Genomic DNA, 24,677 nt, shown 5'->3' with positions numbered 1-24,677 from the left:
CAAGAAACTGCGGAGAGCTGTGGAGACAGCGCAGCACATTACAGATACCAGCCTCCCCTTCTTGGACTCTGTCTTTACCTCTCGCTGTCTTGGCGAAGCAGCCGGCATAATCAAAGACCCCACCCACCTGGGTCATTCTCTCTCCTCTCCTCTCCCATCAGGTAGAAGATACAGGAGCCTGAGGGCACGTACCACCAGACTTAAGGACAGCTTCTACCCCACAGTGATAAGACTATTCAACGGTTCCCTTATACGATGAGATGGACTCTGACCTCACGATCTACCTTGTTGTGACCTTGCATCTTATTGCACTGCACCTTCTCTGTAGCTGTGACACTTTACTCTGTACTGTTATTGTTTTTACCTGTACTACATCAATGCACTCTGTACTAACTCAATGTAACTACACTGTGTAATGAATTGACCTGTACGATCAGTTTGTAAGACAAGCTTTCACTGTACAATAATAAACCAATACCAATTTTGTATCTTCTGCCCGATGGGAGGGTGTGATTCTGGTGCCAGAAGTTGGGGAGTGGATGAATGGTCCTCGTTTTGCCCTTCCAGATGGGTATGAATCACTGCGAGCGGCCGAATGGCCTTGAGCGCTGGCGCCTTGGCGGGCTGAATGGCCTCCCACGCACCGGACGGAATCCGGCCCTACGGGGAATCCGGTCCGGGTTTTCCACCTGCCGCCCGCTGCGCTCCGGCTCCGCTCCGCTCCGCTCCCCTGCGCCGCGCTCCGGCCCGGGTCTTGCGGCGGCCGGCGGCTGTGGCGGGGACACCGGGGATGGAGCAGCAGGGGCTGGGCCTGGGCCTCGGCCTCGGCCTGGGCCTGGGGCTGGGGCTGGAGCAGCGGCAGGAGGCCCCGGGGGCCGAGCCCCCTCCGCCCGGCGGCCCGGCCGCCCGTTATTCGCTCTTCCTGGACGAGGCGCCCGATTTCCGAGGCCCGGCCGCCGACCCCGAGATCTTCGTCGTCTTCAACCTGGAGCCCGAGGCGGAGGCCGCGGCCACGGCCGCGCACCCGGGCCCGGCGTCGGGGCAGGGGCAGGAGCGGCGCCAGGCCTCGCCCGGCGGGCCCCGCCTGGAGCCGGACGCGGCGGCCGACGCCGTCTACTACCTGAGCTCGGTGCCGGCGGCGGCGGCGGCCGGGCCCGACAGGCCTCGGGCTCGGGTAGGCCCCGCCGGCCGTCCGCCGGCCGGGGAGGGCGCCGAGGCCGAGCCGCCGCCGGTTCCTCCGCCGCCGCCCCCCGGCCCCGGCCTCCTGCTGGACGCTCCCCCCGTCCTGGGCAACATCGAGAACCTGCCCGGGCCCTCGGCCTCGGCCTCGCCCGGCGGCCTGGCCGCCACCCTCGGCCTCAGCAGCCGCGACCTGCTGCTGCGCCTGGAGGACGGGCTGCTGCTCCTGGCCGCCCCCGAGGCGGCAGCCGGCGGCCCGGCCAAGCCGGAGGAAGAGCCCGCGGCCCCGGCCCTGTCCTTGCCCGGGGGCCCGGCTCCTCCCCCTGCCGCCGACCAGCAGGCCCAGACCCAGGCCTCGGCCTCGCCCGACGGCCTGGAGCCGGGCGCCGGGCCGGGGCTGCTGCTGAGCGACGGCGGCGACGTGCTGCTGAAGCTGCCGGAGGGCCCGGGCCCGGGTCCGGGCCTCCACCACTGCCCCGAGCAGAACTGCCGCCAGGCCTTCGACAAGAAGCAGCGGCTGCGGCTGCACCTGCTGTCGCACAGCCCGCGGCCCTTCCGCTGCACGGTGGCCGGCTGCGAGTGGGCCTTCACCACGGCCTACAAGCTGAAGCGCCACCTGCACTCGCACGGCAAGCTGCGGCCCTTCGGCTGCCAGGCCGAGCGCTGCGGCAAGCGCTTCACCACCGTCTACAACCTCCGCGCCCACATGAAGGCCCACGTCCAGGAGCTGGCCTTCGCCTGCGACGTCTGCTCGCAGCCCTTCGCCACCGCCCTCAAGCTCAGCAGCCACCGGCGGGCACACTTCGAACCCCAGCGGCCCTTCAAGTGCGACTTCCCCGGTGAGGCCCGGTGGGGTGGGCTAGTAGGGGTGGAGGGGCCGAGCAGCCAGCCTTTTAGCGGGCTCTGCATAACCATAGCATTGTTAGTCAAGCAATAACAAAAATTCAGAGATGTGAAGGGACTTGCGAGTCCGTGTTGGTTTATTATTGTCACTTGTACTGAGGTGCAGTGGAAAACTTGTCTTGCAAACCGATCGTGCAGGTCAATTCATTACACAGTGCAGTTACATTGAGTTAGTACAGGGAGCATTGATGTAGTACAGGTAAAAACAGTAACAGTAGAGTAAAGTGTCACAGCTACAGAGAAAGTGCAGTGCAATAAGGTGCAAGGTCACCACAAGGTAGATCGTGAGGTCAAGAGTCCATCTCATCGTATAAGGGAACCATTGAATAGTCTTATCACAGTGGGGTAGAAGCTGTCCTTAAGTCTGGTGGTACGTGCCCTCGGGCTCCTGTATCTTCTACCCGATGGAAGAGGAGAGAAGAGAGGATGTCCCGGGTGGGTGGGGTCTTTGATTATGCCGGCTGCTTCACCAAGACAGCGAGATACATTCATGCAGGATATCCTAAAAGTTAACCTCCAGGCTGAGTCGGTGGTGAAGAAGGCAAATGCAACGTTGGCATTCATTTCTAGAGGAATAGAATATAAGAGCAGGGATGCCCCTCGCCTAAGACTATCTAAGGGAAGCCTTAGATAGTCTTAGGCAAGGTTTAAAGGTCGGCACAACATTGTGGGCTGAAGGGCCCGTATTGTGCTGTACTTGTTCTATGATTCTGTGATGTGGTGTTGAGGCTCTATAATGCATTGGTAAGACCTCACTTGGAGTACTGTGTGCAGTTTTGGGCTCCTTATTTAAGAAAGGATGTGCTTCGTTGGAGAGGGTTCAGAGGAGATTCACTAGAATGATTCCAGGAATGAGAGGGTTAACATATGAGGAACGTTTGACGGCTCTGGGCTGTACTCCTTGGAGTTCAGAAGAATGAGGGGGGACCTCATTAGAAACATTTCGAATTTTAAAAGGCCTGGACAGAGTAGATGTGACAAAGTTGTTTCCCATGGTTGGGGAGTCTGGTACGAGAGGATTGAAGGGTGCCCATCCAGGACAGAGATACTGAGAAATTTCTTTAGCCAGAGAGTGGTGAATCTGTGGAAATTGATGCCACAGGTGGCTGTGGAGGCAAAGTCATTGGGTGTATTTAAGGCGGAGATTGATAGATATCTGAGTAGCTAGGGCATCAAGGGTTATAGGGAGGATGTGGAGGCATTGGAAAGGGTGCAGAGGAGATTTACCAGGATGCTGCCTGGATTAGAGAGTATGGATTATGAGGAGAGACTAAAGGAGCTAGGGCTTTACTCTTTGGAGAGGAGGATGAGAGGAGACATGATAGAGGTATACAAAATATTAAGAATAGATAGTGGACAGCCAGCACCATGGCTTTAAGGGAATGGGTGGGAAGTTCAAGGGAGATGTCAGAGGGAGGTTTTTCACCCAGAGTGTGGTTGGTGCATGAAATGCGCTGCCTGGGGTGGTGGTGGAGGCTGATACGTTGGTCAAGTTCAAGAGATTGTTAGCTAAGCATATGGAGGAATTTAAGATAGAGAGATATGGGGGGGGGAAGGGGTTAGATAGTCTTAGGAGTGGTTTGGTGTTCAGCACAACATTGTGGGCTGAAGGGCCTGTATTGTGCTGTATTGTTCTATGGTTATGGTGAGAAGGTGGGGGAGTGGGGCTAAATGGGAGAATGGATCAGCTGATGATAGAATGGCGGAGTGGACTTGATGGGCTGAATGGCTGACCTGCACCTTTGTCTTATAGTCTTATAACAGATAGGATAGCTTAAGCCAATTGGAGAGGGCTAGTATTGTTGGACAGGGTCGAGTGGCCTCTGGCTGCAAGGGTTTGCATTTGTATGGTGCCTTTCACGGCCACAGCCCGATTGAGCAACCGTGGTTTGGGTGGCGACGCTTCACCGCTGAGTCCGATGGTTGCAGTTTGAGTCCTGCGCCAGAGTCTAGACTGGGACTCGGTGGCAGCGCCAAGGGAGTGCTGCGTGGTTCGAAATGCTGCTTCGTTTGAGGTGATGCTAAACCGAGGTCCATCTGCCCTCACAGGTCGGTGCAAATTATCCATGGTACTATCCTCAAAGAAGAGCAGGAAGGTTCTCAGTGTCCTGGCCATTGTTTCTCTCTTTCCAACGTCACTAAAAGCCATTAGAAATCTGAAATAAAAACTGCTTGAAATACTCAGCAGGTCAGGCAGCGTCTGTGGAGAGAGAATCGTTTAATGTTTCAGGTCAATGACCTTTCTTCAGGATCTTCTGATCAGCAAATTATTTCAAGCACCCTAGTGATACAAAGGAAGGCCAGGGTCCGGTGTCCGTCCCATTACTGTTTGTACTGCTAGACTGGCGTGGGAAATACAGACGACTCGGGAATAGCTGATGTTCTTCCTTTTATTTAAGAAGGGCGGCAGAGATAAGCCACATAACTACAGGCTGGTGAGCCTTGTGTCAGTGGTTGGGAAATCATTGGAGAAAATCTTAATGGAGTAGGGTCATTGTACATTTGGAAAGATGGGCTGATCAGAAATAGTCAGCAGTGCTGTGTGCGAGGGAATTCCTGTCTGACTAATTTGACTGAGTTTTTTGAGGAGGTGACTAAGATTGACGAAGTCGGGGCAGTAGATCGAACGTAGAACAGTACTGTATGGGAACAGGCCATTCGGCCCACCATGCTTACACTGACCATCATGCCAGTCTAACTAATCCCATCTGTCTGCATGTGGTCTGGACCCCTCCATTCCTCACCCGTTCCGGTGTCTGCCTGAGTGCCTCTCAGCCATTGCTATTGTATCTGCTTCTACCACCCACCACTCTGTGTTTTCAAAAAAAGAAAACTTGCATCTCCTTTAAACTTTTCCTCTCTCACTTTAAATCTATGCCTTCTAGTATTTGACGTTTCCATCCTGGGAAAAGACTGTCTGCCTCTCATAATTTTATAAACTTCTATCAGGTCTCCCCTCAGCTTCTGATGCTTCAGAGAATACAACCCAAGTTTGTCCAATCCCTCCCCATGCTGATGCTCTACAATCCAGACAGCATCCTGGTGAACCTCTTCTGCACCTTCTCCAAAACCTCCACATCCTTCCTGTAATGGGACAACCAGAACTGCACACAGTACTCCAAATGTGGTCTAACCGAAGTTTTATACAGCTGCAACATGACTTCACAGCCTTTATACTCCATGCCCCAACTGATGAAGGCAAGCATGTCATGTGTCTTCTTAACCATGTTATCTGTTTGTTTTGCCACTTTCAGGGAGCTATGGACTTGTACCTCAAGATCCGTCTGTACATCTGTGCTCCTAAGGGTCCTGCCAGTCACTGTATTACTGTCCTCTTACATTTGACCTCCTAGAATGTAACACCACACACTTGTCTGGATTAAACCCCACCTGCCATTTCTCTGCCCAAATTTCCAACTGATCCATATCTTGCTGTATCCTTTGACAACCTTCCTCACTCTCCACAGCTCCACAAATTTTCACATCGCCTGCAAACTTGTATTCAGACCATATACAATTTTATCCAGATCAATTGTATATATTGCGAACAGCAGAGATCCTAGCACTGATCCTTGTAGAACACCACTGGGCATAGACCTCCTGTCAGAAAAACACCCCTCCACTACTACCCTCTGTCTTCTATGACCAAACCAATTTTGTATCCAATTTAGCAACTTGCAGATACTGTCTATGGAGTTTTATAAGGCATTTGACAAGGTCTTGCACGGTAGGCTGGTCCAGAAGGTTAAGGCACATGGATTTCAAGGTGAGCTGCCTAGTTGCATCCAAAACTGGCTTGGTGATAGGAGGCAGAGGGTAGTGGTGGAGGGGTGCTTGTCTGATTGGAAGTGTGACCAGTTATTTGTGATTATATGGTAATGACTTGGATGTGAATTCAGCAAATTCAGTTTGCAGATGACATGAAAATTGGTGTTGTGGATAGTGAGAAAGGTTGTCCTAGGCTGCAGCAGGATACTGATCAGACGGAAAGTTGGTTGGAGAGTTTAATCCTGACAAGTGTGATCAGACGGAAAGTTGGTTGGAGAGTTTAATCCTGACAAGTGTGATCTTGTGCATTTTGGGAAGTCAGATAGGACTGGGAGTTGTACAGAAATGGTGGGGTGTTAAGGAAGGTTGATGAATACATGGACTTTGGGGTTCAAGTCCATAGTTCCCTGAAAGTGCCTTCGCAGGTTGGGACATGAGTACAAAAGTTGGAAGGTAATGTTGCAACTTTACAAATGGTTGGTGAGACTGCAGTTGGAGCATTGTGCACAGTTCTGGTCGCCACACTACAGGGAGGGCGTGGTCGTGCTGGAGAGTGTGCAGAGCAGGTTCACCTGTGGTCATGGTTGAGGGACTTCAGTCATGGGGAGGGGCCGGTTAGGCTGGGTTTGTTTTCCCTGGAGCAAAGGAGGCTGAAGGACGACTCGATACAAGATTGAGGGGCATCCATAGGGTCGACAGTCAGAATCCTCTTCCCATGGTCGGGGTATCAGAACCAAGAGGGCATGGGTTTAAGGTGAGAGGAACGAGTTTTAAAGGGAATCTGAGGGGTAAGTTTTTTACCCAGAAGAGGGGTTGATATCTGGAACTCGCTGCCAGAGGAGGTGGCGGAGTCAGATACAGACACTACATTTAAGAGACCTTTAGACAGACACAGGCAAAGCATAGAAGGATACGGTCCTAATGTGGGCCAATAGGATTAGTGTAGATGGGCAAAAAGGTTGGCACAGACATGGTGGGCTGAAGGGCCTGTTTCTGTGCTGTACGGCTGACTATTATAAGTGTGAGTTCACTGCAGAGGTGCTTCATTGGCTGAGAAATGCTTTGGATGTCTGGAGGTTGTGAAAGATGCTGGCACAATGCAAGTCCTCTTTGGCTGAGGCGAACAGATTGCTGTTAGGTGGAGCTGGGTACACTTGAGGGATTAGCAGGATGCTCTGACAGTAGGAGAGAGATGGGAGGAGGAGATGTGTGGGTTGAAGCAGCAGCACTGAGCAGTTGGGTTGAATGTCCCGAATGTTTGTTTTGCTACACAAGTAAAATCAGAATCTCAGAGAATGAGACTATTTGGTCCATTGAATCACTTCTGGCCATTTGCAGGAGCACTTTGTCCCATTGTCTGTATTAGAATAAAATGAGAAACATCACCAGTTTTCGAGTATTGGGTACAGCTCGCACCTCTCTGCAGGAAGGATGTGAAGATTTGGTTTACAGGCACTACCAGAACTAAGAGCCTGTTGAATGTGCCAGAGCTGTTGTGCTTTGAGAAAAGACCTAAGTTTTTATGATAATGAGAGAATTCGATAGGGTAAATGTAGGGGTCACAAATCTAGTAGCGACCACTTGACCCTGCTTATTAAAGGTCCTGCTCAGTCTCACAGGGAGTGGTTAAGATGAACAGCAGGGTTTGGGAGGAACCTGGTATAAGACACTAGGGAGAAAGGAGATGCCTGGGGGAGAAGAGGAAACCTCTTGCACAAAGACACACCGATGCTTTGAGTTGGGAAAGCTGCAGTTGTACAGTGCCTGGCGCATTTGAAATGTCTTTATACCTGATGAGTGTGAATTGGACTGAAACCGTGATCTATTAGTGCTAGAAGGAAAAAAATGATGGGGGATAAACAGCAGATCAGGCAGCACCCACGGAAAGAGAAACAGTTAACATTCTGGGTCTGGGGACTCGTCATTGTTTCTTTCTCCACAGATGCTACCTGACCTGGTGGGTTTGTCCAGCATCTTTTGTTTGATTTCAGGTTTGCAGCAATTGCGGTTTTGAATTTTCATTTTGCTAAGATAGCCATGCAGTTGGTTTGAAAAGAGGTTTTTAAGAAGCTCCTTAAAGCTTCACAAGAACGTGACTGAACAACTTGTCAAGAGCTGTTAGGGAGTTGAGGGGCATCTTTAAAGGAGGAGAGAGACTGACATCGGCAAATTCTGCAGTGTTCAGGTGGGACTCTCTCCCCACAGACAGGTGTGGAGTTTTACTGTAGTTCAGAGGGCTCACTGCTGTTCCTGATGCACAGTGTTGTAAATATAAACCTGTGGAGGGGATTGGTGATGGAAAAAGATGGCCAAGGTGGTTGGGTATTTGAAAACCGATGACTGTGGTTTTGCGTTGCAGGTTGTGAGAAGACGTTCATTACCATCAGTGCACTCGGCTCCCACAACCGCTCGCACTTCCGGGATCAGGAGCACTTCACCTGTTCTTTCCCAGGCTGTGACAAGCGCTACGACAAAGCCTGCCGCCTGAAGATTCACCTCAGGAGCCACACAGGTACGGTCCCAACTCAAATGGGGCAGTCTCAGTAACATTGACCACCAGAGCTCGTGATCTGGGTCACTGTTGATTATAGGGAACACTTGCAACCGTTCAGCTGCAGTTATTGACAGCTACGATGGAGTCACCAACTCCCATCAGAGTAACACTTGGTATCAGAAACGAGGTGCTGGAATTGTGTGGGCACTGACTGCACTTTCAGAGTTTGCTGTTTTTATTGGTTATTTGCAAGGCCAGCATTTATTGCCATTCCTTACTGCCCTTGAATGTCGGAGTGAGCTGCCTTCATGAACCGTTGTAGTCCCTCTGGTGAAGGTACTCGCACAGTGCTGTTGGAGGGAGAGGGGGGTGGGGGTGAGTTCCATGATTTAAACCCAGCGATGGTGAAGGAAAAGGATATATTCCCAGTCAGGATAGTGAGCGACTCTGAGGGAAACCTGCATGCTGTGGTGTTCCCAGGTGCCAGCTACCCTTGTCCCAAGTGGCAGAGCTAGTAGGTTTGGAAAGTGCTGCCAGAGTCCGGACGAGTAACTGCAGCGAAGTTTGAAGACTATAAACAATGCAGCTGTTGTGCACAGGTTGCGAAGGGAATGAACATCTAGGCTAGTGGATGTGGTGCCAGTTAAATGCAGTTCTTTGTGGGATGGTGTTGAGCCTCTTCAGTGTTGGAGCTGCATTTGTTCAGCCTAGTATTCCATAAAACATTTTGGAAGGTCTTGTTCTTCTGCCTGTGACTGCTCCTGTTAACCTGCAGTCCTGTGCCATTGGCAACAAGGAACAAATCAACTGCACTTCCTAAATATTACCAGTTTCGGTGCTTTGAGAATGCTTCAAAAGTGTCATGCTGTCTCCCATCGACACGATCTGTAATGCTCTGGCTTTGTTGGAAAGCAGTAAGATTTGAGTTTAATCAGAAGATGTGTTGCCCCAGATTACTAAAAGAATGATCTTTCCCGTGCAGGTGAGAGGCCCTTTATCTGCGACTTCGATGGCTGTGGCTGGTCATTCACCTGCATGTCCAAATTACTCCGGCACAAAAGGTAAACAGCCCTCCCGTGCTGGTTTTCATAGGGTTTATATAGTTACATCAGGAATTCCTGAGACAAATATAATGCAGTAGAGTCACTGTTCTAATGTGGGAACCACAGCACCCTGTTTGTGTGTGGCAAGAGCAAAAGCCAAGCAGTTGATGGACAGTTTGTATTTTGGGTGGACTGGACTGTCCATTTCCCTCCACAGATGCCACCTGACTCGCTGTGTTCCTCCAGGAGCTCGTCTTTTGCTCCAGATTGCAGTGTCTGCAGTCTCGTGTCTCCTTTGTATAGTGAGAACCTACAAGCAGATCAGTGATAAAGACTTAATAACTAGCAATGTTGGATCGGGGATACGTGTTGGCCCCAGGATGAGATTCTTTCTTTGAAACATTACTGTGGGGCAGGTGGACCTCGGTTTGACATCTCATCTGAGAGGTGACTTCTGTGACAATGCAGAACTCCCTCAGGACTGCTACTGCCGTTGTCAGCCAAGAGTGCTGCAGTTTCTTGTTGGAACCCTCCATTTCATTCACACCATTTTGAAACATATCTCCAGACACTGCTCAGTTTTCTCTTCAGTCTGCAGGTTTTTAAAATGTTATCCACATCGACCTTAATCTGATGGACTAGCAGACCATCTCGAGAGGCTGAATCACCTTTTTCTAATGCCGACAAGGAAATGTCTAGTTACGTTCTTATTTCCCATGTTTTTTCCTCTGCAGCTGTTCTTCACGTCCACCCTTCACCTCACTCTGGTGCTGTCTGTGTGGAGTTTGCACGTTCTCTCCCTGCGACCGCGTGGGTTTCCCCCGAGTGCTCCGGGCTTCCCCGCACGTCTAAAAGACGTGCAGGTCGGTGGGTTAATTGGCCGCTGGAAGTTTCCCCCAGTGTGTGGGTGAGGGGTAGAATGTGGGGGAGTTGATGGGGATATAGGGAGAATGGATTGGATCAGTGTGACTGGGTGGGTGATGGTTGGTGTGGACTTGGTGGGTCGCGCTGGATGACTGACTTGGGGAAAGTCGCCCGTGGCATTCGCTTCACCTGGCTCTGAAGTTCCTTTCTCTCTCCAGGACCCATGAAGATGACCGGAGGTTTGTCTGCCCTGTGGACGGCTGTGGGAAATCCTTCACCAGGGCAGAGCACCTGAAAGGGCACAGCATCACCCATCTCGGCACGAGGCCCTTTGTTTGTCCAGTCGAAGGTATGTCTGAGCTCTGCTGCGGATGTGAAGGCAAACTTAAAAGTTAAAAGGAAATTTCCATCACACCTTTCTCAAGCTCGAGATGACCCAGAGCTTTGCAGTTAATGAAGTGCTTTTGAAGTTGTAATGCAGGAAATGCAGCAGGCAGCATGTGCACAGCAAGCTCTCACACTGATTCGTTAGGTTGCAGTGGCCTCAGGACACCCAGGAAGAGCTCATCTGCTCCTTGTATGGTGTCACAATGTTCATCCTTCAGCAGACAGGGCCTCCACTCATTGTCTTGTCCAAAACACTGTGCAGCATTCCCCTGGCACCACGCAGGTGTGTCAGCCCACGTTTTGGTGCAGAATCCCTGTTGCAGTCTGAGCCTTCTGGCTGACGTTTTTCCAACTGCCACAGAATGAATGGCATTAGTTAGTGCTGCTGTCTCACAGCTCGAGGGACTAGGATTCGGTTCTGACCTCTGCCGTCTGTGTAAGAGTTTGGTCATTCTCTCAGTGACTGCGTGGGATTCCCTCGTGTGCTCTGGTTTTCTCCCTTATCCGTAAGGTTTGTTGGTAGCTTGATTGGTCACTGTAAATTGCCCCATTGTAGGCGGGCAGTATAAAAAGGATCAAAGGGGAGTTAATGGACATGAGAGAATAGGCTGCAGAAGTACAGTGAAAGATGGAGAGAGGGAATGGGACTCCTGGGAGCTGGTATGGACCTGATGGGCTGAAAGGCCACCTACAGTGCTGCTTTAGGTAGACAGGGTGAAAGCACAGAGTCTTTTTACCAGGGAGGGGGAGCTAAAAACGAGGGCATAGGTTTAAGATCAGAGGCGAGAGATTTAAAAGGGACATCAGCGGCAGCTTCTTCACGCAAGGGATGGTGCGTATTTGGAATGAGCTGCCAGAAATAGTGGTTGAGGTGGCACATAAGCAACGTTTAAAAGCCATCTACATAAGTCCATGGATAGGGGAGGTGTAGAGGGCTATGGGGCAAACACAGGCAGGTGGGACTAGCTCGCTGGGCAACACAGTCGGCATGGAGGAGTTGGGCCGAAGGGCCTGTTTCTGTGCTGTGTGACTCTGTGTGCAAGGTAAGTCTGTGTGTGAAATAAAGGCACTAGGCTAAATGCTGTGTAATTACAGGTCTTCCATCTTAGGTTTTTGGGATCCCGTTCCTAACTCTACCCACATTAATGGGTCGTATGCCTCCACAAGATGTTGAAGGAGCAGTAATGCTTGCGCCTTTCTCCACTTTCCCAAATATTTTGGATTCAAGCCAGTCACACATGATACAGATAGAGCCTGAGAGGTTATACCTGTCCGAACAGGCTGAGCCTCCTCTCTCGAACAGGAGTGATCTGTTGGAGGCTTCTAAGTTACAAAAGGAGTAGCAAAGATGTGTCTACCAGTGAGCTGAGGGGTGCATAACTCTGGGAGAGTGACCAAAATCCACTGGGACTTGGGAGAATGCAGAGCTTGCTCCCATGAGGAGTGGTTGAGATGAAGGCACTGAGGCATAGATGAGGGTGACTGCACACAGTGGATCCAGAGGAGATTTACGAGAATGTTGCTGGAACTCGAGGGAATGAATTATGGAGAGAGGTTGGGAATTTTTTTTACTGGAGCGTAGGAGAGTGAGGTATGATCTTTCTTTTCTTTTTCAATCTTTTTATTAGTTTTCAAATTAATACAGATGAATATATCAATGTTTGTACATGTAATACAAAGAGATCAGGGGAACAATCATGACGTGGATAGTCATAAAGAACAACAAAGTATTAAAAAAATCTGTCGATCCAACGATCTGTTAGTGAATGAATATAATATAAAAGAAAAAGATTCATTATAAAATATAAAAGAAAGAAAAAAAATCCCCAAAACAATAAGAAAAATTATAAACAATATATCAAACCAAACTAAGCTAAAGAAAAAAAATTCAAAAAAAGAACAGAAAAAAAAAACTGGACTAAAATTTCTCAGTAGAAACCGAGCAATATTATGTCGTCAACTCTGTTCCTCTAAACTGAAAGGTTATTATAAGGGGATCTATATCATGTGAAAATATTGAATAAATGGACTCCAAACTTCCTCAAATTTAAGCAAAGGATCAACAGTACCACTCCTAATTTTTTCCAAGTTTAAACATGACGTAGTTTGAGAGAGCCATTGAAAAGTAGTAGGGGGTATTGGATCCTTCCATTTAAGCAAAATGGATCTTTTGGCCATTAATGTAACAAAGGCAATCATACGGTTAGCGGAAGCAGATAGATGGCCAGATTCTATCCTTGGTAAACCAAAAATTGCAGTGATAGGATGAGGTTGTAAATCAATCTTCAATACATTTGAAATAATGTTAAAAATATCTTCCCAATATTTTTCCAAAAGAGGACAGGACCAAAACATATGTGTCAAAGAAGCCACATTCGAGAGGGGTGATCTTATAGAGGTGTATAAAATTATGAGAGGCACAGATAAGGTGAATGTGAACAGTCTTTTTCCCAGGGAAAGGGAATCAAGAACTGGAGGGCACAGGTTAAAGGAGGGGAGATTTAATAGGAACCTGAGGGGCAACTTTTTCACCCAGAGGGTGGTGAGCATACGGAACGAGCTTCCAGAGGAAGTGGGTGAGGCAGGTACATTGACAACATTTAAAAGTACTTGGACAGGTCCATGGATGGGAAAGGTTTAGAGGAATCTGGGCCAAACACGGGCAAATGGGACTGGCTTAGATGGGAATCTTGGTCAGCATGGACCGGTTGGGCCGAAGGGCCTGTTTCCGTGGTGTGTGACCCAGTACATTTGGGAGGATTCTGGATAACCCCACTGGGGAGAGAATGAGTGGGGAGACGGGGAGAGGCCGGTTTCAGCACAGTTGAGAGGGGCTGAATGGTTTCTGTGTGACAGACTCGGGATAGTTTTGTCCAGCTGGGGGTGTGGGGTGCAGTGTGCTCCTTGGTAATGCGAGCGTTCCACGTGTGCTCAGGTTGTGAAGCCCGGTTCTCGGCCCGCAGCAGTCTGTACATCCACTCCAAGAAGCACCTGGAAGATGCGGACAAGGTGAAAACCCGCTGCCCCCTTTCCAACTGCAGCAAGCTCTTCAACTCCAAGAACAGCATCAAGGCTCACATGATGAAGCAGCACAACATCAGCCCTGGTACGGTCGGTCAGCTTCACTCCCCAAGCTGCACTAGCAGTTGGTGGCACTGCCTGTTGACCAGTGAGGTTTCCCAGGGACTATGCCCGGCACCAACCCACCGAGTATCCTGGCACTAAACTGGAGAGCCGCAGAGCTCTGCGTACAGCACCCTCGCTCACGCCGCCAGGCAGTGGTATTGTCCAGGTCAGCCATTCTGTGTTAGCTTTCCATTCACATCTCCGCCAGTAGAGCTGCTACCTCACAGCTCCAGTGACCTGGGTTCGATCCTGACCCCGGATGCTGTCTGGGACGGAGGTTATATATTCTGTGACCCTGTGGGTTTCCCCCGGCTGCTCTGGTTCCTTCCCACATCCCATGCAGGTCGGTGGGATAATTGGCCGCTGTAAATTGCCACTAGCGTGATTATAAGTGGTACAATCTGGGGGCAGTTGACAAAAATGTGGAGTGCGTAAAACAAAGGGATTGATGTCAGATTGGTATAAATTGGTGCTTGATGACCAGTACGGACTTGGTGGGCCGAAGGGCCTGTTTCTGTGCTGTATTTCTCTGACACTGGCATATCCTTGCATTAAAGTGTCTCCCTATTTCCTCCTCTCTGTCTCTAAACCCCTCCAGCTTCCTGTCCTGTGCGATACCCACACCCCTAAAACTCTGGCCCCTTGGATTTCCCAACTTTTGATTGCTCCCGCACTAATCAGCTCTTTGAAGGAGCTGGCACGGGGATGATGGGCCGAACGTACTCAGTGTGGTGATTCTAGGCTGCGTTGCTCTGACAGATTGACTGACAGGCGGGGAATTCTGTTTCAGATCTGTTTTCGCAGTTGGAGTTGACCGGCTCCCTGACCCCGAGCAGTGAGCTGACCAGTCCAAGCCAGAGTGACCTCAGCAATGTGGACATCGCCTCACTCTTCACCGCCGTGCCCGTCACTCCGGTCAGCATCTCCCCCGACATGTCGCTGGTCAGCTCAGGAATCCTGACGATTGACGCCGCCTCTGTGGGATCCACCCTGGGTGGCAACGTCTCCGTCAACAACAACGCCATGGCGCAGGGCACTGACCCCCTCATTGTGGCCACGCCAGACATATCACATACCATGGACACCACCCTGGGGCTCTCTGCCAGCCTCCTGCAGCAAAGCACTTTGAATCTGGAGGGCGTGCAGGCCGTCAACGCGGAGGCACTGGGAGCCCTGTCGATGCGGGGCACGGGCGGCTGCCAGGAGCTGCAGGGGTTGTCATCGAGTGGAGCCCTGAGCCCCTCCAATAGCCTGGGGAGCAACCACGTCCCTGAGCTGCTGACCCCAACTAAAGTGGAGTGCCACATGCTGAGTGTGTCTGATGTGATGAGTCAGCAGGAGGGGAACAAGGTGGTCACCCAATACGTCTTCTCCAACTTAAACACCCCGACCAGCACCTTCAGTGCGCAGAAGGAGCTGGAGCTGAACATGGTGTCAGGGTGCTCCTTTCTGGTAGGTACCCAGGAGCTGTAGATTCACAGAGACATGAGACTGCAAACGCTGGGATCTGGAGCAAGAAAATCTGCTGGAGGAACTCAGCGGGTTGAGCAGCATGTGGGGGGAAGTAGGAAATTGTCGATGTTTCAGGTCAGGACCCTGCTAAGAGTAGAGAAGGGAGATAGCCAGTCTAAACGAGAGGGGCAACCGTGACCAAGGGTTTTGACCCGAAACATTGACAGTTCCTTTTGCCCACAAATGCTGCTCGACCTGCTGAGTTCCTCCAGCAGACTGTGTTACTATAGATTTGCATTGCTTGGTTATATTGATGGGTTGGGAGAAGATTCTTGTGGTGAACAGTGTGTCTCTGTGGTGTGAAGTTTCCTGCAGTGCTGACTTCTTGTTTCAGAAATGTTAAGGTTCAAGGGTTTAGCAGGTGAATAAGCTGCCACCTTGTCAGTAACCCGTAGACAAGGCAAGGTGCGATCTGGGACACACTGCCTGTAAGGAAGCAGATTCAATAAAGTTTCCAAAGGGATTAAGTACTGGGAAGGGAGGAGGTGCAAGGGAGTGGGACTATAAAAGATTGAAGGTGCTGGAGGTTTGGAATAAAAATGAAATGCTGAGAATAGTCAGGTCAGGCACCATCTGTAGAGAAAGAGAGCACTTGGGGGAACAATCTTTCAGCAGGATTACAGATTAAACACGTTTTATGATGCAGAGAAAGCTGGGAGAGAGAACTAAAGGGGCAGTGTTGGGATGGAAAGGAGGGAGAGATAACGGGGTGCTGGGTGAGAGGGTAATGGGACAGGGAAGTGTGTCGTTCTGAAGGAGATACAAGTACACATGGATAAATGGGGACTAACTGGGGAACTCCTGCAAAGACCCAATGAGGCAAGTAGCCCATGACCGTGGTACTGTGGTTTTTTCTGTGTGGCAGTAAATGCTGGTCAAAAAATCCTTATTGATTTCTGTTGTTGAAATAATTGACTGAATTGTGACGAAACCTAGGATTGTAAAGCTAACTGTACAATGAGCTGTGTGGGATGTCCCTCGTTTCTGTTTTGGCAGTGTTGGCTTCTGGACACACACCGCCTGGTTTTACACTTGTCCAATTGATTAGCACCCTCCCCACCTGTCGGTGCTTGAGGTAACAATGTTCGGAACTGCCACGTTGGGACAAAGCAGCCCCCCCTCAGCTTGGGTCGTGCTCCTTGCTATGACACAGTTGTGCAGACAGTTGAACTGCTGCCTCAGTTTCAGCGACCTGGGTTCAATCCTGACCTCTGCTGCTGTCTGGGTGGAGTTTGCACGTTCTCCCTGTGACTATGTGGGCTTCCCCCGGGTGTTACAAAGCTGTGCAGTATAGAAACAGGCCCAACTCGTCCACTTAGACCATGATGCCTATCCAAGCAAATCCCATTTGCCCACATTGAGCCATATCTCTATCCAGTTGCCTCTTAAATGCTGTAACTGTATGTGCCACCACTACCTCCTCTGGCACCTCATTCCATATACCCACTACCCTGTGTGGAAAAACACCCCTCAAATCTCCTTCAAATTTCTTCCCGCTCTCCTTAAACCTGTGCCTTCTAGTTTTAGACTCCACACCACAGGAGAGACTGACTATCTACCCTTTCTGTGCCCCTCATAATTTTGTAAATCTTGATAAGGTCACCCCTCATCCTTCTACACTCCAGGGAGAATAAACCCAGCCTATCCAACCTTTCCTTGTGTCTACAGCTCTCCCTTCCAGGCAGCATCCTGGAGTATCGCTTCTGCACTTCCTGTAGTGTGGTGACCAGAACCGTGCACAATACTCCAAGTGCGGGTCTAACCGATGACTTACACATCTGTAACGTAACGTCCCAACTCTTGCACTTCAAGCCTCGGCCTATGAAGATGAGCCAAGCCTCGGCCTATGAAGATGAGCCTACCAAATGCCTTTTTCACTACTCTATTCACCTGTGTGCCCACTTCCAGGAAACCAAGGTCCCTCTGTACATCAACTCTCCTGAGGTCACTGCCATTTACTCTGCACACCCTGTTAGTATTTGAAGTCCCAAAATGCATTACCTCACACTTGTCTGGAGTAAATTCCATCTGCTACCACTCCGTTATCTTCCCATCATTCCAAAGACGTGCAGGTTGGTGGGTTAATTGGCCGCTGTAAGTTGTCCCTAGTGTGTAGGTGGGGGGGTAGAATCTGGGAGGAGTTGATGGGAATGTGGGGAGAATAAAATGGGATCAGTGTAGGGTTGGTGTAGATGGGTGGCTGGTGAAGTGGGCCGTGTTGAATAACTATGGCAACAGACAAGACTGAAGTTATGGGACTGTAACATCGAGAGCCGTTACTCTGTATGAATTCTGGCCTCTTGTCGCAAACTGTCACTAACCAATGAAATGGTGTTTAGGAGAGCGGGGGATCAGCGAGGACTGACTACCGGGCCATTCAGCTTGCTAAGAAGAGGAAACAGAAAGGAGTGGGGGGCACCTCAGGTAAGGGTTTGTTTGAGAGCAGGTTGCATGGGTTCAGCTGATTATTATCTCTGGTTCCAGCTGCAATCATTTTACATTCTCTTTTTGCTTGTTGTTTCCCAGTCTCAGCACCCGTTGTCATGGATACCCTCTTGTTCTTAACACTAGACGCTCCGCCCGTTAACTGTTGCGCCCACAGCCTCCGTCTCTCCCTCCACCCGCTGTTTCCCCGTCTCTGCTCCCTCGCCACTAACTGGTTATTTCCTTCCCCTGCCTCAGAGAGTTCCAGCTGTGCCAACCAAAGAAAGAAATCCAGCAGAGGACAGGCCACGACATCAGCTGCTGTGGGCCAGACCACCCGGTTTGGGAACATCATGATGCCTCCCAGTGCCCTGAGCATCCGTGACCCGACCACAGGGGCTCACTATGTCCAGCCCCAGTTGCTGCAGGTAGGCTCGTCTGCCTGTTCCTTCAGCCTCTGACCCAACCAATCTTAGACATGAGCATTTCAAATGGCAACCTCGCCCCCTCCCTCCCTGTGCTGCACCCTGTCCCATGGGGAGCGAATTGTGGATTCCTCGGTTGTCTTGTGACGTAAGATATAGGAGCAGAATTCGGCCCATCCTTTGCTCTGCCATTCAATCATGGCTGATATTTTTTTTTCAACCCTATTTTCCCTCCTCCTCCCCATAACCCTTAACCCCCTTACCAATTTAACCCCTTACAAATTTGAAGGCAGAATACAAGGTTAATGGCAGGACTCTTTGCAGTGTGGAGGAACGGGGATCTTGGGGTCCACGTCCATGGATCCCTCAAGGTTGCCGCGCAGGTCGATAGGGTTGTTAAGAAGGCGTATGGAGTGTTGGCCTTCATTAGGGTATTGAGTTCAAGAGCTGCGAGGTGATGTTGCAGCTCTATAGAACACTGGTTAGACCACACTTGGAGTATTGTGTTCAGTTCTGGCCACCTCATTATAGTAAGGATGTGGAAGCTTTAGAGAGGGTGCAGAGGAGATTTACCAGGATGCTGCTTGGATTGGAGAGCATGTCTTATGTGGATAGGTTGAGTGAGCTAGGGCTTTTCTCTTTGGAGAGGAGGATGAGAGGTGACTTGATAGAGGTGTACAAGATGATAAGAGGCATAGATCGAGTGGACAGTCAGAGACTTTTTCCCAGGGTGAAAATGGCTAACACGGGGACATAATTTTAAGGTGATTGGAGGAAGGTATAAGGGGGATGTCAGGGGTAAGTTTTTTTTACACAGAGAGTGGTGGGTGCATGGAACGCACTGCCGGCAGAGGTCGTGGGGGCAGATACATTAGGGACATTGAAAAGGCTCTTAGATAGACACATGAATGATAGAGAAATGGGGGGCTATGTGGGAGGGAAGGGTTAGATAGATCTTAGAGCAGGATAAAATGTCGGCACAACATTGTGGGCCGAAGGGCCTGTACTGTGCTGTAATGTTCTATGAACCTATCAATCTCTGCCTTAAATACACCCACTGACTTGGCCTCCACAGCTGTCTGTGGCAATGAATTCCACAGATTCACCACCCTCTGGCTGAAGAAATTCCTCTTCATCTCAGCTGTAAAGGGACGTCCCTTTATTCTGAGGCTGTGCCCTTGGATCCGAGACTCTCCCACTGACGGAAACATCCTCTCTTGTGTCCACTCTATCCAGGCCTTTCAGTCTCCAGGAGGTTTCAATGTGATCCCCCTTTATTATTATGAACTCCATCGAGTACAGGCCCAGAGACCTCAAAAACTGCTTGTATGTTAAGCCTTTATTCCTGGGATCATTCTAGTGAACCTCCTCTGGATCCTCTCCAGGGCCAGCACATCCTTCCTTAGATACGGGGCCCAAAGCTGCTCAGAATAGAGCAATTCCAGAGCTTCCAGAAATTGCCCACAGTGCAAGGAGGTGATGAAGGGGTGTAGGTGAGTGGGCAAGGTTCTGGCAAATGGAATTTATTGTGGAAAAGTGTGAAATTGTCCCCCTCTGTAGGAAAAAATGAAGCATATTATCAAAATGATGAGTGATTGCAGAGTTCTGAGATGCAGAGGGATCTGGGGGTCTCGTGCATGATTCACAAAAGGGTGGTATGAGGAACAGCAGGTAATCAGGAAAGATAACAGAATATTATTGTTGGGGAATTGAATACAGGCATTGGGAGATTATGTCTCAGTTCTATGGGGTATTAGTGAGACTTGGTGAGACAGTATTGGTCTCCTTATTTAAGAGTGGACGTTGATGTGTTGGAAACAGTTCAGGGAGTGTTTACTGGACTGATACCTGGAATGGGCAGGTTGCCTTAAGAAGAAATGTTGACCAGGCTGGGTTGTGTCTGCTGTGGTACTGAGAGGGAGCTTGGCTGAAACAAAATCAGGAGGGGTCAACAGGGTGAACGTTTCCTCTTGTGGGAGAATCTAGAACCAAGTGTCACTTTAAAAATAAAGGGTTACCCATTTAAGACAAATGAAGTGAAATTTTTTTGAGGGTTTGCATCTTTGGAATTTCTCAAAAGGTGATGGAGGCAGAATCTTTGAATATTTTTAAGGAAGAGTTAGATACATGAAGGGGGTGAGAGGTTAACGGGGGTAGATGGGATATAAAGCTGAGGGTGTGATTGGATCAGCCATAAACAGCGGAGTGTGCGGAACTGAGTTGTCTCCTCGCCTAATCTCCATGTTGACGTGTGCTGGTAATGGAGGCATTCAGCAGTGTGTGGGGGTAAGGGCATAGACTGGGGGCACCTTGTCGAGTTGCTCTCAGCTTTTCTTCCCCTGTGAGCTGCGAGTGAGTTGTTCTTTAAATTCTTCTATCAATAATCGTGTATGGTTGTGGACTTTTGGACCCAGTTGGTGGTGTGAAGGCCCATCTGTTGCTCTCTGGTTTACTTGATGGAACCCTTTCTCTTTCAGGACGATCCGACTGGAGACGGGGATTTGGCCTTCCAACTCACTGCACAGACTTCAACCTCTCACACACAGCTGACCGTCGACCTTCCTGTCAACATCCTGCAGGTACCAGCCTCCGAGACCCGACTCTAGCAAAGCGAGACACCGCTGTGCTTCCACAGATCCCTGACCCTCGGGAGAAAATAGAGAACCTTAATCCTAAATACTCGGCAGGTTAGGGATAACCTGTGGAGAGAACCAGTTAACGTTTCAGCTCAATGACCTGGTTATTTCCAGAATTTAGTGTTTTTACTTTATAATGTACCTTTGGGTTCTCCTTGGCTAAGGGAAGATCAACGCGGAGTTCTATTGAGGTGTTCAAAATGTGAGGTTTTGAGAAATGGTTTGCAATGGTAGCCTGAGGTACACTGGCAAAGGACCTGCAGGAGAAGAGAGGGGAAATGTGTTTCACAGTGAATCGTGTTGGAACCTGCTGTTTGAAAATGTTCGATTGGAGCACTCAGAAGGGATCTGGTTAAATATGGATAGGGAGATGTTCTCAGGATCCGTGCTAAGAGCAGGCGAATGAAGCCAAGGGAGAGATTTCCCTGGCACAGGCGCGATAGGCCAAATGGTCTCCTTTTGTGTTGTGATTATTAAAGGTGGTTCAATGACCCAAAACCTTTGTTTCCCATGTCCGTTCATTCCCCTGAAGTGGCTCTCCTGACCAGAGGCCAAAACAAAGGAGCACCTTGGAACATAGAACAGTACAGCACAGGAACAGACCCCCTGGCCCACCGTGTTGTGCCAAACTGGTAAATGGTTCCAGAGAGAGAGAACAAATACTGAAAAATGAAAAGACTGCAGGTGCTGGAAATCAAATAAAAATGGAAAAATGCTGGAAACACTCAGCAGGTCAGGCAGCGTCTGTGGAGAGAGAGAGAGTTAATGTTTCAGGTTGAAGACCCCCTGTCAGGACATGAACGATCATCAACCTGAAGTATTCTGATGAGGGATCAGTAGTTGAAAGTATAACTGGTTCTCTCTCCACAGATACTGCCCGATTCGCTGAGCATTTCCAGAGCATTGTTTTATATATCAAAGAATAAACATGGTTTGGGATCCCCAGTGCAATACAGTACTCGAGTTACTGCTCTGGTAATCCAGAGAGTATGAGCTTAGGTCCCACTGTGGCAAGTTGAGAATTTAATTTCTATTTGTTAAAGAAAAGTAATAAATAAAAAAATACATTGGTTTTGGTAAAAGTGACCCTGGTGTGAGGAAGCCAACCAAAGTTCCCAGTGAATGAAAGCTGCCGAACTTCATCCTACGCAATGTGAGAGTCCAGTCCAAGAGAGCATGGAATAGTACAGCACAGGAACAGGCCCTTCAGCCCACCATGTCTGTGCTAACCATGATGCTAATCTAAACCAAGCCTATCTGCCTCCACATGGTCCATATCCCTCTGTTCTGTGCCTGTTCACGTACTGGTCTAAATGCCCCTGTGGCATCTGCCTCCACCACCTCCCCTGGCAGCCCGTTCCAGGCACCCACCGCTCTGCAGGAAACAAAAACACTTGCCTCCCATGTCTCCTTTAAACTTCCCCCCTCTCACCTTAAACCTACCCCCTCTGGTGTTTGATAAACCATGTAGCTGACTCGTGATTACCCTTTGAAATGATCTTTGACCATTGTTGTATCAGAACTTTTAGTAAAAGCTTAAGTATAAGTTTCAAAAGTGCCATTGGTCATGGAGGTGGTGCCTATCTGTCATTGGCCATCTATCGGGGTCAGGCAGCGCCTGCTTCCACTCCACATCTGGGCTTCTGATGAGCCACCACAGGTCCTGGAGCCTCTGTCACAGGTGGGCAAAGGGTGCACGATGGGGTGGGCACATGGATAGTGTGGGAGGTAGTTCACTGCTGCTGCCGTGTGCAAGTAACTCGTGACTTTCGTCTCCACAGGAGCCTAACCCATCAGCTGAAGATGACAGCTCCAGCAATTCCCAGTTTACAGGGAGCACAATAAACCTCCAGGACTTGGAGTAGCAAAGCTGGAGAGACCTGCAGCGGATTCAGTGCCTGCTGATCAAACATGCACTTTTTCTGGGATGGGATCTGGCACGGGAGCCAGTGGTTCGAACTGTGGATCTGGAACTGGCAGTGTGGCCCTGGAGTCGGGAATCAATAAGTCAGGTGCAGAGGGTTTGACTGAAAAGTGTGAATGCTCGTGAGATAACAGGCCTCGATTCTGCCCCACGATCTGAGCAGGAGAGCCGAACTGTGAACCGAGGACTTTGGGTCCCTGCACTGGGGACAGGAATAACTGCTGCTGCTACCGGAGAGCCAAAAGACTGCAGTTGGATCGGTGACTCCAGGGTGACACCTCTAGGGAAGTGGCAGCAGTGTGAAGCTTCATACGAGGGCCGTGCAATCTGTTGCTCTGAGAGAGCGTGCCCGAGAGCTGCAAATCATTGCTGCCTTTCACCTACATTTGGCTTCTCACCTTTTCCCAAACACGACCAAGTTTTAAACAATTATACCTGCGTGACTCAAAGTATCTCTGGTTGGGCACTGAGCATCAGACTTTAGACGTATCCTTTACATCTGCCTTAAAGGAGGTTGTCCAAGGGGAACTGAGAGTGGATGTCATATTACAGCAAGTCTTTCTGGACTGAGTCTGATTTCTGCTGTCAGATCTGTGAATGATTTAATCGTCCGCAGATTACAAAATCCTCAGAAGTGGATCTATTCAGTCCTTCTGAGTCTGTTCTAGAAAAGGAGTGAGCAAGAGGTTTTGAACAACTGTAGGTCTGTTTCCTTCGATCTCTGGAGACCAGGAATGCATCCCTGTGTGGCCTCTGTGTGATACAGCACGGCTGGCCACTTGGGGTGAGGAGCACGATTTGGAATCATCAATGTCGTTTCTCCTTGGGGGTGATGGCTCAGTCACTGCAAACCTTTAAGTTTAAATATGTATATTTTTAAAATTTTATATTGTATAGTAATGTCTATTTATTTATTTTGTACATTTCTAAGGAATATTTGTTGACTGGGGAGGATTTTGAGTGGACAGTGAAGGGTGAATGTGCACGTTGACTAACCTCCAAATTACAGATGGTGGGGAGCGTGTGCGTTGTATGTTCACTGAACATTAAATCTCAGCAAGAACAGAAATTGCCTCTGACAACTTTTAATTTTTGCACCTAAACTGTTGGGTTGAGGGGAGCAGGGAGGTACACGTGGCTTTTATCGATGTCTGATTCCTGCACTGACAATTCACGTGCTGAAACCTTTTTAACAGTCTGGTTACCACTTACAATTTTGAAATTTCAATTTGTTTCCTCTGTTAAGGGTTAAAGCATTATGACCCAAGCTCCTGTTCGGCAGCAGATTTGTATTTTTAAAAAAATGGAATTTTAGCATGTGTCTCCAATTATTAACATGTAAAATTTAAGAATTTGAATTCAATTTTCATCTCAAAAACTTCAACGTGAAAAGTTGGTTCCAGTAAGTGATGAAACTTTCAAACTCTTGAGATACTCAGCAGGTCAGGCAGCATCCATGGAGATAGGAGAACTGGGAAAATGACAAACAAGTGTGTTTTAAGCAGTGAGGAACAGGAGGAGAGAACATTGGGAGTGCCTGAGATTGTGGAGACCCGATTGTCCAGGTGACGTGTGCTTTTGATCGTTGGATGGCCCCAGTTGGATGCCAACCACTGTCGGATGGAACCTGCAAGGGTAGTGTCGCCTGGACAATGTCTGCACCCCATCACTGATGTTTCCTCTTCTCTCCACTCCTCCCCCCCCTCTGTAACTTAACACACACCTTGGTTTCTCACTGTATCACTTCTATTGAAAGATCATCAACTAGAAACATTAACGGTCTCTCTCCCCACAGATGCTGCCTGACCTGAGTATCTCCAGCATTTACTGTTTTTTTCAGATTTCCAGGATCTGCAGGTTTGCCTCGGTCTGTACTGCGGCCGCAAAACCACAAGTTTCACGTCATATGTCAGAGATAATAAACCTGATTCTGTTTTTTTTTTGTTTGCTCTTTGATTTTTTTTGTAAACACTTAACTGGTTCGCAAGTATT

The 24,677-nt window shown here is 49.4% G+C and overlaps 2 protein-coding genes across 16 annotated transcripts in view; both read left to right on the top strand.

The window, feature by feature from the left end:
• The window catches only part of uroc1 (urocanate hydratase 1), a 135,332-nt gene that overhangs the window by 66,580 nt on the left and 44,075 nt on the right, over positions 1-24,677 (top strand). The window lies entirely within an intron of this gene.
• si:dkey-156n14.3 (zinc finger protein ZXDC) lies at positions 744-24,592 on the top strand. The gene is made up of 10 exons (XM_052017445.1): positions 744-2,018; positions 8,210-8,362; positions 9,327-9,405; positions 10,470-10,600; positions 13,574-13,744; positions 14,555-15,216; positions 17,616-17,700; positions 17,959-18,128; positions 20,603-20,704; positions 22,543-24,592. The coding sequence occupies exons 1-10, from the start codon at positions 791-793 to the stop codon at positions 22,624-22,626; spliced, it is 2,865 nt and encodes a 954-aa protein (XP_051873405.1). The 5' UTR covers positions 744-790; the 3' UTR covers positions 22,627-24,592.

Source organism: Pristis pectinata, chromosome 6 (assembly GCF_009764475.1).
Source record: "Pristis pectinata isolate sPriPec2 chromosome 6, sPriPec2.1.pri, whole genome shotgun sequence".
NCBI classification, from domain to species: domain Eukaryota; kingdom Metazoa; phylum Chordata; class Chondrichthyes; order Rhinopristiformes; family Pristidae; genus Pristis; species Pristis pectinata.
The sequence above is the reverse complement of the archived record's forward strand: the minus strand, read 5'-3'. Positions and strand labels throughout refer to the sequence as shown.